This window comes from Schistocerca americana, chromosome 3, assembly GCF_021461395.2.
Source record: "Schistocerca americana isolate TAMUIC-IGC-003095 chromosome 3, iqSchAmer2.1, whole genome shotgun sequence".
Classification (NCBI taxonomy): domain Eukaryota; kingdom Metazoa; phylum Arthropoda; class Insecta; order Orthoptera; family Acrididae; genus Schistocerca; species Schistocerca americana.
Genome location: NC_060121.1, coordinates 413287111 through 413306703, shown reverse-complemented (window position 1 = coordinate 413306703; position 19593 = coordinate 413287111). Strand labels below are relative to the sequence as shown.

Genomic DNA, 19593 nt, shown 5'->3' with positions numbered 1-19593 from the left:
AAAAAAAAAATAGTGTGAAAACAGATCAATAGATGGCACTGTATGTGTCACAATACATAAATGAAAACACCTGTCATACACAATGACCCATTGAAGTAGGTATAAGCATGCCACATATGTATGGCTTTTCCTCCTTTCACGCCTGCGATGTTCGCCATGACTGTTGCAATGCAGGATTGCTCTTTGCTTGTAAAGCTGTATTGCGAGAATGATGACTGAGCACATGTTACTCTGCGGAAGTTCCGGACCCTGAAAGGTTTGAAAAAAGGCATTGGTCTGATGATTACCATGGGTCTGGAGAAAATGATTCGGAAATTCGAAAAGATGGGTTCTTTTGGTGTGCACCCTGTAGATGGAGGAAATGAATTGATTCGACGTCAGTGGAAGCAGTGTCCACAGCAATGCAGGAGGAGACGAGTGGTGGTGGGCAAACGTGTAGTGCATGGAGAACTGTCCTAACATTGGACATATCCGTGAGCACGGTGCGTAAAATCCTATGAAACATCCGTAAATGCTATCCATTCAAAATTACCCATGTGCATGAGTTGCTTCCTGTTGACCTGCCAGCAAGAGAGATATCTTCTTTAGAATTTCTTGCTCACATGGAAGTGGACAATGATTGGCCATGGAAGATTTTGTGGACAGACGAAGTCCATTCCATCTGACAGGACACGTCAATACACAGAATTGTTGAAAATGGCAACAGAAAATCCACATGCAAATCAACCAGTAACACTTCATCTTGAAAAGGTGACTGTGTGGCGCGGCTTCATGGCATCATTTATTGTAGGGCCATATTTTTTCAAAGAGACAGGTGCTTCCGGCCCTATTATCTGTACCGTCACTGGTAAGTCCTATGGCGTTTTTTGCGCAACCACGTCATTCCAGCTCTCCAACAGCATGGATGTGTGGATGGTATCATTTTTATGCAAGATGGCACACCTCTGCACATTGCAAATCCAGTTAAGCAGCTGCTGAAGCGCCATTTCGGAAATGATAGAATTATCAGCTGCCATTTCCCTACAGCCTGGCTGCCCCGATCGCCTGATCTTAAACTGAGTGACTTCTGGCTGTGGGGCTATCTGAAAGATGTTGTGTTCAGTGTTCTGATTGCAAACTTAGCTGCATTGAAGGCAAGCATTGCACAATGCATTCTGAACGTGGGCCCAGAAACACTTCGATCAGTTGTGGAACATGCTGTTTCTCGACTTCAACTTGTTGCAGAAAATGGTGGACAGCATATTGAACATGTTTTGCACCAGTCACACAGAAATTAATAACCCACTTTCATTTTGATTGATGCATTTTATGCGGTTTCTGGCCTCAGGACAATTAAAAACGGATGTGATTGATGCTTTTATGCAATTTTTGACCTCAGGACAATTAAAAACCAATGTGAGTGATGCTTTTGTGTGGTTTTGGCCTCAGGACAATGAAAAACTGATTTTTCCCATCCCATGTGATAGGACCTTGCCATGGTGGATAGGTTTACATAACTAACAGCTTCACAACTGTATGCCCATGTACACTGAGTAGTACAGTTTGTTTAACATCAAATGTACACCTTAGGCATTTTTGTATGATTCATTTGTCATTTGTAGTCAATTACTATTAAATAATGATACCTACAGCGCCATCTATTGCTACGTTTTGTAACTGTTTATTTTTCTTCTGCCACACGTTTTCCACCTTCTCCAATAATATCCAGTAGTTTGAAAGTTTAACTTTAATTATAATCACCCTGTAAATAGCTTGATTCTGTTGTATTTATGTTATTGTCTTTGAATTTAACCAACACATACCATGAAGTAATGCAAAATACGCTCTTGTAGGTTAGTGCTTTCTTCTGCTGACTCCTTCAATAGAGGACATTGGGTGCAAATACTACTCTGAGATGAAAAGATTGTCGCAGTAAAGGAAGTTGTGGCGAGCCGCATTAAATCAGTCAGAAGACTTATAACCCCCATCTCCCAAACATACAGCTGGGCCCCAATCTACCTATACGGAAATGATACACACCTGTTTGTGTGATAGCGCGGGATGTGAGTATGGTTTGCAAAGCTCACAACTTTTTTTTCTTAAATGGTGGCAACTGTCCCTGCCCCCCCCCCCCCCCCCCCCGGATACACCTTCGACTTAGAAGCATGCAAATGCTGTTTTATTGGATACATTAAAGTGACATAAAAATACTTAGCTTTCTAAGTACTAACAGATAAATAACTGAAACACACACACACACACACAACAATACAAAACTAGGTAAATCATGCAATCCTGAACAAAGATTAGCTGCTGAAAATGATATGATGTATCAGAACATAATGAAATGTAGATTACCAGTTCCACATTTTATATGCAGACAAAAAGCTTAACAGTGGTTAATGTTCTTATAAAATAGTGCAACACTACATTCCAGTTATTAAATTTCATCTTACCAGTCCAATGCTGAATATTGTAAATAAAAGCAGAAAACAGATGTCTGTGCAATGTCTGTTCTTTGAAATTCCCTCTGACTCTGGATCATAGCTGCCTTTGCTCAAATTAAGCTGAAACCAATAGATCAAATTAATTATAGTGGAGTGTTTCAAATATAGCCTAATAATGTGCTTGTTTGTGTAGATGTTGAAGATTTAGTAGACATTTTTGTAATGTCAAAGTCATTTTAATGAGCACAAACAAAGCATGTAAAGTGTGCAAGAAGTCTAAATCACGTTCTGAACCACGTGACTGTGATTATTTAATAAATTAAGTGTGTACTACAGTTTACCATTAGAAGCTGAAATGTATTTTGCCTCATAAAGGAACGACATAAATGTTTGACAAATTTTATTTCAACAGGAAAGACACTACTGATTAAAAAAATAATAGCTTTGGAAACATCCAAATTCCAACATTGTTTACAATCATTCATCTGTGAAATATGCCTCTTCATTTATCATATGTAATAATTAACACCTGTGAAATGCAAAATAAAGATTATTAGTGCTCAAAATAGTTTATAATTGCAGCTTGGCAAGACAAATCCAAACTTTTGATGTATGAAATGAAAATAGTGGTACTCGCAAATTCCCAGCACAGCTTGGGATTTATGCTTGGTGGGAGGTCTGGAAAATAGGATACGCTCAGCCTTGTGAGCCCAAATGAGGAAGCAGAGGCTGCATGATTCAAAAGTTTCAACTACCTCAACTGTGGTGTAATGACCACATGCCCGTCCACATCACATGCAATGTGCTTTGGGTATGAAGAATTGGAGGCCAGTCTGCAGCATGTGGTCTGCAAAATCTGACTGCAAAGTTTCATTACTTAATCACTGGCAAGGGTGGTGGAAGGTGTGTGACAGTTCCGAGTCAACACTGATCACAGCTACTGTACTGACAAAATACATCTGCTTGTGAAGCCTTTGCATGAATCAAAATACTTATTGGATATCAACAGTGGAAAACCTAATAACTTTCTTTATTAGTATACTTTTAATCAGTCTATGTAACTTTCTTTATATGGTGTCAGAATGAATGAAAACCAATAATTATTCATGTGTAAATATCTCCTCTGATCCTCAAACTGCTTCAGTCACATGACTACTACATTGTTGACAAAGGCGTTAAGTTTCACACAGAAATGGAAAGGAAGATTAGGCCTTAAGGTCTTAGTGCAGATGGGACAAGAAGGGTTGAGGAGACAGACAATCCTCAACTGCTGAGACTGAAAATCCTCAACTGCTGAGGCTGAATGCTGTGGTGAGTACCGACCTCCCTGATAGTTAGCAACAAAAACTTTAACAATCTTTCTCAGTAGGGTGGCTTGCACAGACTTCATCATGCTTTAGGGGAGAGGGAATGGCAGATTTCAACATATTAAAAAAAAAGTTTTCATGAAACCTATTGTTCTATACTTTTGTATTAGTTACTACAGTGTGTTAGAAACCTTGTAAAATTTTACCTCAGTTCCTAGTAATAAACATGGGGGCTAAATTTTACACTTACGCTGAAGAATACGGTACTTTTGCTGAAATATATTCCTGCCATTGGGCACTTTTCATCAACCTTTATTTTTAAATCAACTTAACATGTTTCAGTGATGTAATACACCTATAACATATGTATGGATTGTTGTTCATGTGGTCTTCAATCCAGAGACCAGTTTGATGCAGCTCTCTATGCGACTATCCTGTGAAAACTTCATCTCCAAGTACCTACTGCAACCTAGAGCCTTCTGAATCTGCTTAGTGTATTCATCTCTTGGTCTCCCTCTACGATTTTTTCGCCCCATGCTGCCCTCCAATACTAAATTCATGATCACTTGATGCCTCAGAACATGTCTACAAACCGATCCCTTCCTATAATCAAGTTGTGCCACAAACTCCTCTTCTCCCCAGTTTTATTCAGTACCTCCTCACTAGTTATTTGATCTAGCCATCTAGTCTTAAGCATTCTTCTGTAGCACCACTTTTCGAAATCTTCTCTTCTCTTCTTGTCCAAACTATATATTGTCCATGTTTCACTTCCATACAAATACTTTCAGAAACGACTTCCCAACACTTAAATCTATACTCAATGTTAACAAATTTCTCTTCTTCAGAAACAGTTTCTTTTCCATTGCCAGTCTACATTATATATCCTCTCTACTTTGACCATCATCAGTTATTTTGCTCCACAAATAGCAAAACTCATCTACTACTTAAAAAAGGTGTCTTATTTCGTAATCTAACTCCCTCAGCATCATATGATTTAATTTGAATACATTCCATTATCCTCTTTTTGCTTTTGTTGATGTTCATCTAATATCCTCCTATCAAGACACTGTCCATTCCATTCAACTACTCTTCAGATCCTTTGCTGTCTCTGACAGAATTACAGTCTCATCGGCAAACCTCAAACATTTCATTTATTCTCCATGGATTTTAATTCCTATTCCAAATTTTTCTTTTTTTTCCTTTACTGCTTGCTCAATTGAGAGATTGAATAACATTGGGGATAGGCTGCAACCCTGTCTAACTCTCTACCCAAGCACTGCTTCCTTCTCATGTCCCTGTATGTGTATGGATACAAAATTAATATTATAAACATGGAAACAGAGTTTTACAATATTTCCTCTGTAATTGAAGGAAAGTTTTGTTGAGGATATGGGTAGAGAAGTTCCATCTTTTATGTTTGGATCAGGAAGTTCCATCCTAAACTCATTCCTGTTAATATAGCAAATATAATTTCTTTTGAGGAAACCGATTCCAAGTATCTCCTTCCAGATATTTAGCTTTGTAATTCTTGTCTTCTTCATGCCTTACAAATATGACTTTATTTTCTTTGCTTACAAACTTCACAGACACAAAATCATCCTAAATGATCAGCAGTTTTAGCTTCATATTTTCATTAAATGGCAAAAAATTTTATTACTAGAAATCAGGAATTTATTTCTATCTACATTTCAGACTCAGCTTGTAATAGAATAGACATCAGCTACAACTCTTATTGCTGCCTTGAACTAACACCTTCCAATATGGTATTACACTTCCTTCACTTATGCTTGTTTTACAGTTCTTTGCTTTTTTGTGTGAGCCTAGAGCTACAGCTCAAAACAACTGTAGTTTTTTTGTTAATGATTAGTTCCCATTCAGCTGTGCAGTTCTCTTCAGCAAGCAAAGAACCAAGCTATATACTTGTTCTTGAACTGACACCTTCCGGTACCTTATTAAATTTCCTTCACTTATGCTTGATTTACAGTTCTTTGCTTTTCTTGCTGTAAGCCTAGAACTACAGCTCAAAACAGTTGTAAGTTTTTTGAATGATTAGTTCACATTCAGTTGTGCAGTTATCTTCAGCAAGCAAAGAACCAGGCTATATACTTGGTCTCTGGTGCAATCATCTTAATGAATAGCTCGTTCATAATTGATAAGAAACTGGGCGACGTCTTTATTAAAAGCTAGCCGATTGCTCTTGATAAGTTCGTGTTTCCTAATTTTTATTCGATGAGTTGTCGGTGCAGCTCATGAAACCCCTGACACAGAATTCCAGCTATTAAATTTACATTCCTACTATGTATTTTGCTTCGACATAGTCATTTTGTACAGGGCAATTGATATACAAACTGTCATACTTATTAGTATTTGTAAGTCAGTCGACGCTCACGTTCTTCATCTGCAGAAAAAAATTCTTGATCGACTACTTTGGATGATAAGCTAACAACCTGATGATGCTCATGTCTGATCACTATTACCTTAATATCAACTGCATATGTGCATCATAGAGCAGCGTTCTTGGTCGTATACTCCATATACATCTGCAGCAACTCAAAAGACATGCCTTCTATTATTGATTTCATAGCCTTTGCTGTCCCTTTCTCACTCGCCTCTGCTACACTGCTTTCTGTAAGGTCACACCAAACTTCAAAAGAAAAGAATTTTGTTCTTGCCATTCCATACAGTAATATTTATTTGGGCTGGCAGTATATTTCAACAGTGTTCAAATCTACTCCCAAGGGTTCCCTGAAAGCTGTCCCTTATATTCGCATTAAAATTAAAACAGTTTCTTATTTTACAAAAGGTACTTCAAATGATTTAATGTATATTTGACTACAGAGTCTCTTAATTAATTTGATGAATAAATTGCATTTACCGGTACCTCACTAGATATTCTGTAACAAAAATGAAGTACTGAAGGCAGAACTCAGCTTTAACTTTGCGCAACACGAAACTGTATCCATAGAACGACAATCCTCTTGAGGATAATAATGGGAAGAAACTCGTTACCAGATACTGTTGTATTGTGGAACTTGATTGCCTGTTGACAAGCTAAGCAGAGGCTGCAGTAATAGGAAATTCAAATTGTTGAAAGGTGCCTGCAGTTCATATGTGTTCCCGTCTCCTTTACATTACACCGAGAAACATGTTTAACTCCCATCCATTACTCTTGTACATAACTACTCCCACAATGTCATCACTGAGGTTGCGAATGTTTCGACATTCGATAACTTGCGAGTGAATCTGTGGTGTTTCGGGAATATTACGGCACTTGAAGCTGAGACCTTACCACACCTGAAATCTGTTTTTTTTTTTCATAATAATAAGTCACATGACAATCATATCGACAACGAAACAATGTTTTCAGTTGTATAATATTCATGAACATACTCGATGAGTCATATTTCCTGGGTAATCGAAATGTTCCCTGGATTGTAGCGGGACGGTACCATTACATCTTGGTGGCATCTTGAATGATGAATGAAATATTGGCGTTGTGTTACGTTACAAAGACCGCAAGAATGCTTACGACCTAACAACAATCGCCTAAGATAGTACGCCTGTAGTTCAGTGTAGGTAAAACAGCAACACATTGAGGTCCGGCGGGTTGCCGCATTGGGGTGTTGCAGGCGAGTTAGGTCACCGCTACGTAGCGCAGGAATTTCAGCACTACAGACGAACCACAAATTATTGCACAAACAGTTATTCCTTGATATCAGTTATTTTAAACGTTTAGTAATAACTGGCAGTTAAATGAGCTGTGATTGACTAATTTCATAATTCTGAAGATTGTGTGCCGTAATTTGCATTAACTCTCGCAATACCGGTGTGGGTGCTCACCATTTGAAAATATTGTAATCTAGTCATGTAAATTATATTTTAAAAATTTAAAAAATATATTTATTGTTTTTGATGAACTCTTATAGCTGACTACGTAATTGTTTTGAATTTTTCAGTAAAACGTAACCCAAGAATTCAAGTCTTAGTAATGAATGTGACTTTTCGCAACGAATGTTGTACTCATATTTTCAAGTTCAGGGCGACTCTTACACTTATACTTATCTTTAAATGGTATGTTGCGTAAAAAACAATAACAATTAACTAAATATGCATTTTTTGAAAATTTTGTTGTGTTCATATAATTCCCCTTCCCTTTGTGTGTACATTTCGGGAAATGAGTTGGTATTGGTAAGATGGTGCTAAAAGTTAATGTCAGGTTCTGGACCCGACTTATACGTCAGTAGCAATTTAAAAATGATGTCGTTCATAAAAGTTAACGACAGCAAACGCTTTTTTTCACATTTTTTGTAGTGGGGATAAAGTAGCCTCCTCCTCCCACCTTAAGGAAACAGCGTTAGTATTTTTTGGGTTAACTAACGTGGAACTGGCTGCACGGCCTTCCGGCCAAAAGTCAAAATAAATAAATAAAACTTACGTCTGACGAAATAAAATGCTTTAGCCGCCAGGGTATAAAATATTCATCAAAAAACTTCGTTTTCAAACAATTTCTTAAAATATCATGACGGAAAATAAAATGCTGGCATATGAAAACCTTCCCATGAACCATGGACCTTGCCGTTGGTGGGGAGGCTTGGGTGTCTCAATGATAAAGATAGCCGTACCGTAGGTGCAGCCACAACGGAGGGGTATCTGTTGAGAGGCCAGACAAACGTATGGTTCCTGAAGAGTGGCAGCAGCCTTTTCAGTAGTTGCAGGGGCAACAGTCTGGATGATTGACTGATCTGGCCTTGTAACACTAACCAAACTGGCCTTGCTGTTCTGGTACTGCGAACGGCTGAAAGCAAGGGGAAACTACAGCCGTAATTTTTCCCGAGGGCATGCAGCTTTACTGTATGATTAAATGATGATGGCGTCCTCTTGGGTAAAATATTCTGGAGGTAAAATAGTTCCCCATTCGGATCTCCGGGCGGGGACTACTCAAGAGGACGTTGTTATCAGGAGAAAGAAAACTGGCGTTCTACGGATCGGGGCGTGGAATGTCAGATCCCTTAATCGGGCAGGTAGGTTAGAAAATTTAAAAAGGGAAATGGATAGGTTAAAATTAGATATGGTGGGAATTAGTGGAGTTCGGTGGCAGGAGGAACAAGACTTTTGGTCAGGTGAATACAGGGTTATAAATACAAAATCAAATAGGAGTAATGCAGGAGTAGGTTTAATAATGAATAGGAAAATTGGAGTGCGGGTAAGCTACTATAAACAGCATAGTGAACGCATTATTGTGGCCAAGATAGACACGAAGCCCATGCCTACCACAGTAGTACAAGTTTATATGCCAACTAGCTCTGCAGATGACGAAGAAATTGATGAAATGTATGATGAGATAAAAGAAATTATTCAGGTAGTGAAGGGAGACGAAAATTTAATAGTCATGGGTGACTGGAATTCGAGTGTAGGAAAAGGGAGAGAAGGAAACATAGTAGGTGAATATGGCTTGGGACTAAGAAATGAAAGAGGAAGCCGCCTGGTAGAATTTTGTGCAGAGCATAACTTAATCATAACTAACACTTGGTTTAAGAATCATGAAAGAAGGCTGTATACATGGAAGAACCCTGGAGATACTAGTAGGTATCAGATAGATTATATAATGGTAAGACAGAGATTTAGGAACCAGGTTTTAAATTGTAAAACATTTCCAGGGGCAGATGTGGACCCTGACCACAATCTATTGGTTATGAACTGTAGATTAAAACTGAAGAAACTGCAAAAAGGTGGGAATTTAAGGAGATGGGACCTGGATAAATTGAAAGAACCAGAGGTTGTACAGAGCTTCAGGGAGAGCATAAGGGAACAACTGACAGGTATGGGGGAAAGAAATACAATAGAAGAAGAATGGGGAGCTTTGAGGGATGAAATAGTGAAGGCAGCAGAGGATCAAATAGGTAAAAAGACGAGGGCTAGTAGAAAACCTTGGGTAACAGAAGAAATATTGAATTTAATTGATGATAGGAGAAAATATAAAAATGCAGTAAATGAAGCAGGCAAAAAGGAATACAAACGTCTCAAAAATGAGATCGACAAGAAGTGCAAAATGGCTTAAGCAGGGATGGCTAGAGGACAAATGTAAGGATGTAGAAGCCTATCTCACTAGGGGTAAGATAGATACTGCCTACAGGAATATTAAAGAGACCTTTGGAGAAAGGAGAACCACTTGCATGAATATCAAGAGCTTTGATGGAAACCCATTTCTAAGCAAAGAAGGGAAAGCAGAAAGGTGGAAGGAGTATGTAGAGGGTCTATACAAGGGTGATGTACTTGAGGACAATATTATGGAAATGGAAGAGGATGTAGATGAAGATGAAATGGGAGATATGATATTGCGTGAGGAGTTTGACAGAGCACTGAAAGACCTGAGTCGAAACAAGGCCCCCAGAGTAGACAACATTCCATTAGAACTACTGACAGCCTTGGGAGAGCCAGTCCTGACAAAACTCTACCATCTGGTGAGCAAGATGTATGAGACAGACGAAATGCCCTCACACTTCAAGAAGAATATAACAATCCCAATTCCAAAGAAAGCAGGTGTTGACAGATGTGAAAATTACCGAACTATCAGTTTAATAAGTCACAGCTGCAAAATACTAACGCGAATTCTTTACAGACTAAATGTAAAACTGATAGAAGCCGACCTCGGGGAAGATCAGTTTGGATTCCGTAGAAATGTTGGAACACGTGAGGCAATACTGACCCTACGACTTATCTTAGAAGAAAGATTAAGGAAAGGCAAACCTACGTTTCTAGCATTTGTAGACTTAGAGAAAGCTTTTGACAATGTTGATTGGAATACTCTCTTTCAAATTCTGAAGGTGGCAGGGGTAAAATACATAGAGCGAAAGGCTATTTACAATTTGTACAGAAACCAGATGGCAGTTATAAGAGCCGAGGGACGCGAAAGGGAAGCAGTGGTTGGGAAGGGAGTGAGACAGGGTTGTAGTCTATCCCCAATGTTATTCAATCTGTATATTGAGCAAGCAATAAAGGAAACGAAAGAAAAGTTCGGAGTAGGTATTAAAATCCATTGAGAAGAAATAAAAACTTTGAGGTTCGCCGACGACATTGTAATTCTGTCAGAGACAGCAAAGGACTCGGAAGAGCATTTGAACGGAATGGATGGTGTCTTGAAAGGAGGATATAAGATGAACATCAACAAAAGCAAAACGAGGATAATGGAATGTAGTCGAATTAAGTCGGGTGATGCTGAGGGAGTTAGATTAGGAAATGAGACACTTAAAGTAGTAAAGGAGTTTTGCTATTTGGGGAGGAAAATAACTGATGATGGTCGAAGTAGAGAGGATATAAAATGTAGACTGGCAATGGCAAGGAAAGCGTTTCTGAAGAAGAGAAATTTGTTAACATCGAGTATAGATTTAAGTGTCAGGAAGTCGTTTCTGAAAGTATTTGTATGGAGTGTAGCCATGTATGGAAGTGAAACGTGGACGATAAATAGCTTACACAAGAAGAGAATAGAAGCTTTCGAAATGTGGTGCTACAGAAGAATGCTGAAGATTAGATGGGTAGATCACATAACTAATGAGGAGGTATTGAATAGAAGTGGCGAGAAGAGGAGTTTGTGGCACAACTTGACTAGAAGAAGGGATCGGTTGGTAGGACATGTTATGAGACATCGAGGGATCACCAATTTAGTATTGGAGGGCAGCGTGGAGGGTAAAAATCGTAGACGGAGACCAAGAGATGAATACACTAAGCAGATTCAGAAGGATGTAGGCTGCAGTAGGTACTGGGAGATGAAGAAGCTTGCACAGGATAGAATAGCATGGAGAGCTGCATCAAACCAGTGTCAGGACTGAAGACCACAACAACAACAACATATGAAAACTATACTTTTGAAAGCAACAAGTAACATGTAGCTCAGTTACTGTAGCAAAATTATAAATTCAACTTCTGCTACATTACACTCGCTGCAACAAGTGTAGCACTATAGATCATCAAACAAGATAACTGACTGACATGCCTACAAAGTGGTCAGATCGGACCTGTCTCCTTTGTCTTTCTTCCTTGTAAAATAACAAATATCATTACTGGACGGCCTGCTTACAGATGCGCCACTGCCATCCGACAGAGAGATACTACACAAGCCATTGAGAAGTGTTATACTGTCCTATTCACCTATTGTGTAACCAGAGCTGCCTATCTGGAACAAACCACCAGCTCGACAACAGACAGGTTTTTACTAACGCGTGGCGGGGTTCCACACACAATCTACAGTCGTAATGCCCAAATTCTTCATGTCACTAACCCACAGATAATAACACTCGAGATGGATGTCTGTTGACAGTCAGCTCTATTTCTTTCGTTGTCTAGTTTACAAAAAGCGACCTCAGGTGGTTCTTAAATCCCAGGGTTGGCAAATGGTCAGAAAAATAAGTAAAAGTCAGTATTTTGCAGATTGACCATTCTAGTCTGTATTTTCAGTTGTGGTCTGCAAAGGCAATTTCTTTACCATAGCTTTTTTTAAATTTACTTTATATGAAAAAAAGTTTGTAGCTGGTAAACTGATGTTTTCGGTGGCAGATGGACTGAAAAATCTCGGAAAACAGTACAGCAATGGTTTCCCTGTTACTGAAATGGCGCAGGAAAAAAGTCACAATGAAGTTTTTTGTTTGTTTGCGCACAAATTTTTTCGATTTAAAGGCGCTTTAGTGCTACAGAGCAACATGCTTACACCCGGAAACAAAGAGAACAATTTAAAGTGAAACTTCACTTCTACCTTTGTCTTCAGCTCGTCCTGGCTGATTTTGTAATTTCATCTCCCGGAGCTACACAGTCAATTCAGCTTTATTCTGCTAGACAAGCTGCTTCAAGGACAGAGTTAATCTAGTGTTTGAAAATGATTGGAAGGAACTTTCTTTTTCAGCGAGCTTGTGAAAATCTGAAAGAAACTTTTGAGGCAATATTTCCTGGAAGTGTTTCTTTGAATTCACCCATACAAAGGCAAAGCAAGATATTTAGAACGTGACGCCTTAGCTCCATATTTTAAAAAAACATTTAGGGGTGATGTTGGAAGAGCACATTTCTCTCTTTGATTTGATGAAATTGCGGATAGAGTTCGAAAGAAAGTGCTCCAAAATGCAGTTAAATACTGGTCTGATTTCAGACAAATGATAATGACATAACATCTAAAGACTTTTCTTATTGGTGAAGCTACAGCTAGCGATATTTACTTCTAGTTAAATGAAGCCTTGAATAATGCCCAGCTTCCTCGAAGCTACTGATGATAGGTTGTGATGGACCTGATGTTAACAAAACTATGAATCGTCTTATGAATAATTCTGTGATCACGTTGATTGATTTTGGCTCATGTAACATGCACATCAAACATAATGCATTACAAAAAGGATTACAATACTTTAATGAAAATGCTTTGGACATGATCTTGTTCTATAGTGTTTTTTTGATAGACAGTTATCTAGCTAGGCAAATTTTGAAAAAATACAATCACATATGAAACTTTTAGGTCATCAGATTATGGAACATGTTTCCTCTGGGTGGCTGACATTAGAATTAGCTGGAGACAGACTTTTAGAGCAATGGTCAGCTGTTGACAAATACTTTCTTCATAACCCAGCACAAAAACAAGCTGATGAGTTGTTAAACTATTAAAAAACGGAACTGCTAGAGCAGAAATTATGTTTGTTCTTGCAAGAGGTTGTACATTGGTTACTTTCGAAAGAGATATCCTTTAATGCATATAGAATGAACTCAGAAACCTCGTGAGAACATTCACGAATTAATTCTGTGTAGGTGCTGCTCCAATAAGTCTGGAAGCATTTTGTAGTAAGTATTACTTGCCATTGAAAAACAGTGTTCGACACTACAGAAAGTAAATATCTCAGGTAGCTAACTGCACTATAAAGATACTATATTTCCATGCAAGCTAGAAAGCCCTGTGTCTGCTTGTAAACATGTTTCCTTTGGATAAAACAGTGTTGTGGTATCTTCGATGTTTGTATCCTACAAAGAGGGTTGAAGAAGGCTCATACAAAAACATAAGCTAGTGATATTAACTGGCGACACAACGTTCTCTAGAACTGCGCTGTACATACGAGTAAACTTCATTACACAGATGACTGTACGTAGTGTTTTCTTGTGATCAGATGCTTAATGTAAAATTACAACCATACAAGTTTTGAGGGTAGTACAAAATTTTTCTTCGAGCCGTTGATTCACAGACCAAGTTGCCACTTAAATTACTTTGTTACGCAGTGTGTACCAACAGACTGAAAACAAAATGTTGTTGATATCAAACTAGCCTGGAGCAAGACCGACACTCATTCTTCTAGCCCTAACACCAGAAGTAGCAAGTGGAGGTGACGTAGTGTAATTTTGTTGTAGCATTAAAGATATTTAAGATCTATTAAAAGGAAACTGCTTTTTCTGCAAGTTTGTTTTTTCACAATTGAAAATTTTGGCTACAGCATCGTTTTCAGACGGACCCGCATAAAGATAGTTGTAGTAATAGTAGTTTTACTCATAGAAATAGAGAAATAAAATCCAGAACAGGGCCTCATTTACGCGTGGGGTATCTATACTGTAGTCTTTGTTTAAATGCTGTGATGCGGGCTCTGTTATAATCACAAAATATTTAGACATTATTATTTTGTACGGGCTTATTCGGCTGTTTTTCTCAATCGACAACTGATGTGACTTAAATCAGCATTCACCTCTAAGACCTCGCGGTCCCTTACATAAAATTTCCTGTGCAGTTCGTTCAAACGTGTGGCTCATCAGTTGGCAAAACCATAAAGGCTTAAAAAATGTGATTACCGGTAATGGAACTTGATGGTCTGAAGTGAGCATTTCGTGGAAACCCTGTTTCTCCCGTTCCTAACGTTATACAAATTAGGGCCTCATACAAATCAGGACTCCTAATACTTTTGAGCTCTTGAACTATGGAAAACCGTTTTGAAAAACTTTTTTCCCTAAGGAGATACTGCGAGAAACGTACATAATGTCTGAAGATCCATAACGTCTGACGGTTCACAGAGTAGTGACGTCATGACAAAGTAACGCGTCCACCTTGATTGGAATTCAAAAGTCAGTGAAACAAAATTCTTTTTTAAAAAAGATAAGAGCGAATTCTTATCAAAAAATGTTTTTGTCGTAACAATTGATGCTGTTTCTAAAACTGAAATACTGACTTAAAAAAGGTATGAGGCAATCAAATGGGAAAATAAAAAACAAATTTTAATTTTGTGACATGAATCTAAAGTGCTCGTCATTTATGACGGCGGCCGAGTTTAGGTTCGTTCTGCGCATCTGACGTCACAAAACACAGTCAGCCAATGAACAGAGAACGACGTTGCCAGAGCTCGACTGTAGTGCAGACCACGGACGAGTACCTTCAGTTTTAGAAACGTTCAGTCATAAATAAAGTGATTGAACAAAGGAGTGTCTTGATAGCAGACTTTTATAGAAAGTTTGGAAAAAAAGCATTCTTTATACCAATTGCTATTAATTAATTAAACCAAACAAGTAATAAGCCTCCTAATTCAGGCGATAGCAAGGAAAGAAAGGTGTTTGTATCATTCTCACTAACCGCTTTTTCGCAATAAAGAACAGCGGTAATTGTTTATTTCCTATTGTACTTCGACGAAACGTGAGTAATTGATAGTCATACCAACAGTGTTTGTCGGTATTTTGCGTGATATTTTAAAGTCCTTCAAGAGTTGTATTAAATGTTGTGCTGCGTTAGCGGACGAGGTGTCTCACTTCATGAATTTTATTCGTTTGAATGTAATTTTTTGAAATTTCTAATGGCAACTATACGCTATGGACTTTTACCTCTGCAAACTCTTCAAAATTTCGTGCAATGGTTTACTGCATGTAATGCTGCACAATAACTGCGTTGAACTTCGAAACAAAATTAAGTCATTTATGGGGAGAAGGTATCAGTTTAGAAGATATGTAAAAATCAAATTTTTGGGCCAAATAGTATTTGTGAAATCGAATGATAAAGTGTGTCAAAGCAGTGCACCATGTGTCTACACAGGCGAGCAGTGCAGTGATGACAAAATCGCGCACTGCGCGGAATGCGGAGGGCACGTCTCTGTAGCAGCGAAAGGGTTAATGCGGGCGTGGTGGCTTTACTTCATGAACTGCGCGCTCCCCCCTAAACGTAAGTTTGCGAACTATAGTATGGCGCTGCTTCTCTTGACGCGTGCAAATGGCTCTGAGCACTATGGGACTTAACAGCTGTGGTCATCAGTCCCCTAGAACTTAGAACTACTTAAACCTAACTAACCTAAGGACATCACACACATCCATGCGCGAGGCAGGATTCGAACCTGCGACCGTAGCAATCGCGCGGTTCCGGACTGCGCGCCTAGAACCGCGAGACCACCGCGGCCGGCTTGACGCGTGCAACTGGCAACGCAGCAATCTCTCGCGTCTGGGCGGGCATGCGCGAACCGCCAAGATAAAAGAATTGAACTATAGTGTACCAAGAGTGGAATTAAAAGTTTACCATGAAAGTTATCATTTTATTAAAATGGTATCACTCAGAGGGCTTCGCTGATTTCACACACATTGTCGGAATCTGACGCTGAATCCGCCCTTGACATTGCGTAGTATCTCTAACGGAAAGTTGAGAATGCCTTGGCCAATTCGCTCCTTCAAACCATCTCTGGTCCTTGGATAGTTTTCCTGGAAAACTTTTGAACTCATGGTAAGCCCAAAGGAAAAATTGTGGAGCCGATAAAGCTGATAATCGGGGTGAACACACAGCATCGTCATTTCTGTAGATGAGACGCCAAGGAAACGCGAATATAGGTACAACTATTGACGCAACAGCAGTATGGTTTGTTGCACCATCCTTCTGGAAGAGCGTTTCTTCATCTAGATTTGGAAGATGACACGGAATTCCGCAGAGGCAAATTAAATTGTCCCCAGAAGCACTTTGAGCACAACAAAATTATCCGAGGTTTTGTAATACGCCTTTATAGCAAACACACGTTGCACACTTAACCTTCATGGCTACTAAAACTTGCTCCCTCCTGCACGCCCTCGATCAAGTCCTTCACTTCCATAAACCCTCACCACGACATCCAACCAGTCCTCAAATCACACCGTTTGCCTGCGCGCCTTGTATAAGAACCTTCTCATGATGTTAATAACTAGTGTTCAATCCCTTAGTGATTCTGATTCTTTACATTTTTGAATCTCGTGGATTCATTAAATCGTAAACTTATAAAGAAAAATTACCTCAAATACTGCTTTATAGGTTTTTATTTCGAAAAGTGCTCTAAAATCTGTTTTTGCGACTTATTTTCACGAATTTTCACGACATTGTTTACTCAGCAATAGCTGTCTACTTAGGTCGTGCCACGCGATGTCGACTGTTAGAGAGGGTGCGGGGGCACGTTGCGCATACCCAGTTCAAGTAGCGAAGTCCTTGTGGCCAACATCAGGCGTCTCATTGTTTCTTATGGTGAGTAGAAAAAATGGAGTTTAGGGTGTAGCGCGTGTGCGTGTACTAGCTGACACGACTGCAAGCTGCTGCGATTCTACCTGGAGCGCTATAATAGTCGAAATTAGCGAATCGTGACGTATAAAATATTGTTCACTAAATGAAAAGATTTTAAGAAATGCATGTTAGCTTTGCTGCATTGAATTTTACACATTCATTCCGATCGGTTTCGGCTCTCAACCTTCATCCAGGAAAAAAGCAGAAAACATGTCGTCAGTTGAAAACCGAAACCGGTCATAATAAACGTGTAAAATTCAATACAGCAAGGTAACCGTACATTTCTTAGAACATAATCGTGCTGTAGATTCTAGCCTAAATAAATGTTTGAATGACAAGAAACTCGCTGGAAAATGAGTTATTTAATACAGTCATTATTGCTGTGAAAAAAAAACATGAATCTCTGCATCAGAGGATGTCTCACAGAATTTTAAAAGGGACTGTACCTATATTTTAGTGCCGGAGGAGAATCAGTAAAAAGACAAAGAGTAAATGAGGAGGAGCCGAACTGTACCTGCGTCTGGGACTGGCTAGACGGCTCCACCCTGTCGCTAGAGCTGCAGCAGGCACCCATCTCGCCTGAAAACACACAGCCACCATTAATTCGCTTCAAACAGCACTCTATGCACTCTATGCTATTTCTCAAGTATTAATTCATACTCTAATGTATTCCTCATTTTCTTTCAGTTGGACACATGTATCAATTACACTACTGGCCATTAAAATTGCTACACCAAGAAGAAATGCAGATGATACACGGGTACTCATTGGACAAATACATTATACTAGAACTGACATGTGATTACATTTTCACGCAATTTGGGTGCATAGATCCTGAGAAATCAGTACCCAGAACAACCACCTCTGGCCGTAATAACGGCCTTGATACGCCTGGGCATTGAGTCAAACAGAGCTTGGATGGCGTGTACAGGTACAGCTGCCCATGCAGCTTCAACACGATACCACAGTTCATCAAGAGTAGTGATTGGCGTATTGTGACCAGCCAGTTGCTCGGCCACTATTGACCAGACGTTTTCAGTTGGTGAGAGATCTGGAGAATGTGGTGGCCAGGGCAGCAGTCGAACATTTTCTGTATCCAGAAAGGGCCGTGCAGGGCCTGCAACATGCGGTCGTGCATTATCCTGCTGAAATGTAGGGTTTCACAGGGATAGATTGAAGGGTAGAGCCACGGGTCGTAACACATCTGAAATGTAACGTCCTCTGTTCACAGTGCCGTCAATGCGAACAAGAGGTGACCGAGACGTGTAAGCAATGGCACCCCATACCATCACCCCGGGTCATACACCAGTATGGCGATGACGAATACACGCTTCCAATGTGCGTTCACCGCGATGTCGCCAAACACGAATGCGACCATCATGATGCTGTAAACAGAACCTGGATTCATCAGAAAAAATGACGTTTTGCCATTCGTGCACCCAGGTTCGTCATTGAGTACCCCATCGCAGGTGCTCCTGTCTGTGATGCAGCGTCAAGGGTAATCGCAGCCATGGTCTCCGAGCTGATAGTCCATGCTGCTGCAAACGTCGTCGAACTGTTCGTGAAGATGGTTGTTGTCTTGCAAACGTCCCCACCTGTTGACTCAGGGATAGAGACGTCGCTGCACGATCCGTTACAGCGATGCGAATAAGATGCCTGTCATGTCGACTGCTATTGATACGAGGCGGTTGAGATCCTGCACGGCGTTCCGTATTATCCTCCTGAACCCACCGATTTCATATTCTGCTAACAGTCATTGGATCCCGACCAACGCGAGCAGCAATGTCGCGATACGATAAACCGCAATCGCGATAGGCTACAGTCCGACCTTTATCAAAGTCGGAAACGTGATGGTACGCATTTCTCCTCCTTACACGAGGCATCACAACAACGTTTTACCAGGCAACGCCGGTCAACTGCTATTTGTGTATGAAAAATCGGTTGGAAACGTTCCTCATGTTAGCACGTTGTAGGTGTCGCCACCGGCGTCAACCTTGTGTGAACGCTCTGAACAGCTAATCATTTGCATATCACAGCATCTTCTTCCTGTCGGTTAAATTTCGCATCTGTAGCACGTCATCTTCGTGGTGTTGCAATTTTAATGGCCAATAGTGTACATAACTCCGCAGAACACTTCATTACACATTCAGAAGCTCTTAACTGAAAAGAAACTGAGTAAAAAGAACGTGAAACTATGACATTATAGAATGAAGGAAACTCTGAAAATAACACTAAAAATGACAATAATGCTGTCATGGTTCTCGGGTGTACTGCCAGATCCGATCGCGAGAGGCCCACGTTATTACGGCGGACAACCGTTCCAGTCAAAACACGAGCTTTATTAAGGACAGTGAAAGAC

The 19593-nt window shown here is 39.7% G+C and overlaps 1 protein-coding gene across 2 annotated transcripts in view; it reads right to left on the bottom strand.

The window, feature by feature from the left end:
* Positions 1-19593, bottom strand: part of LOC124605320 (choline transporter-like protein 1) — a 482432-nt gene that overhangs the window by 103193 nt on the left and 359646 nt on the right. The window contains exons 2-3 of one of the 2 annotated variants that reach the window (XM_047136907.1): positions 17749-17813; positions 2436-2546 (exon numbers count right to left, since the gene is read on the bottom strand). In XM_047136907.1, coding sequence (XP_046992863.1) covers positions 2436-2546; positions 17749-17808 — 171 coding nt within the window. In that variant the 5' untranslated portion in view covers positions 17809-17813. Of the gene's footprint in view, positions 1-2435; positions 2547-17748; positions 17814-19593 lie in introns of those variants that run through there. The other variant, XM_047136908.1, reaches the window with a different exon arrangement.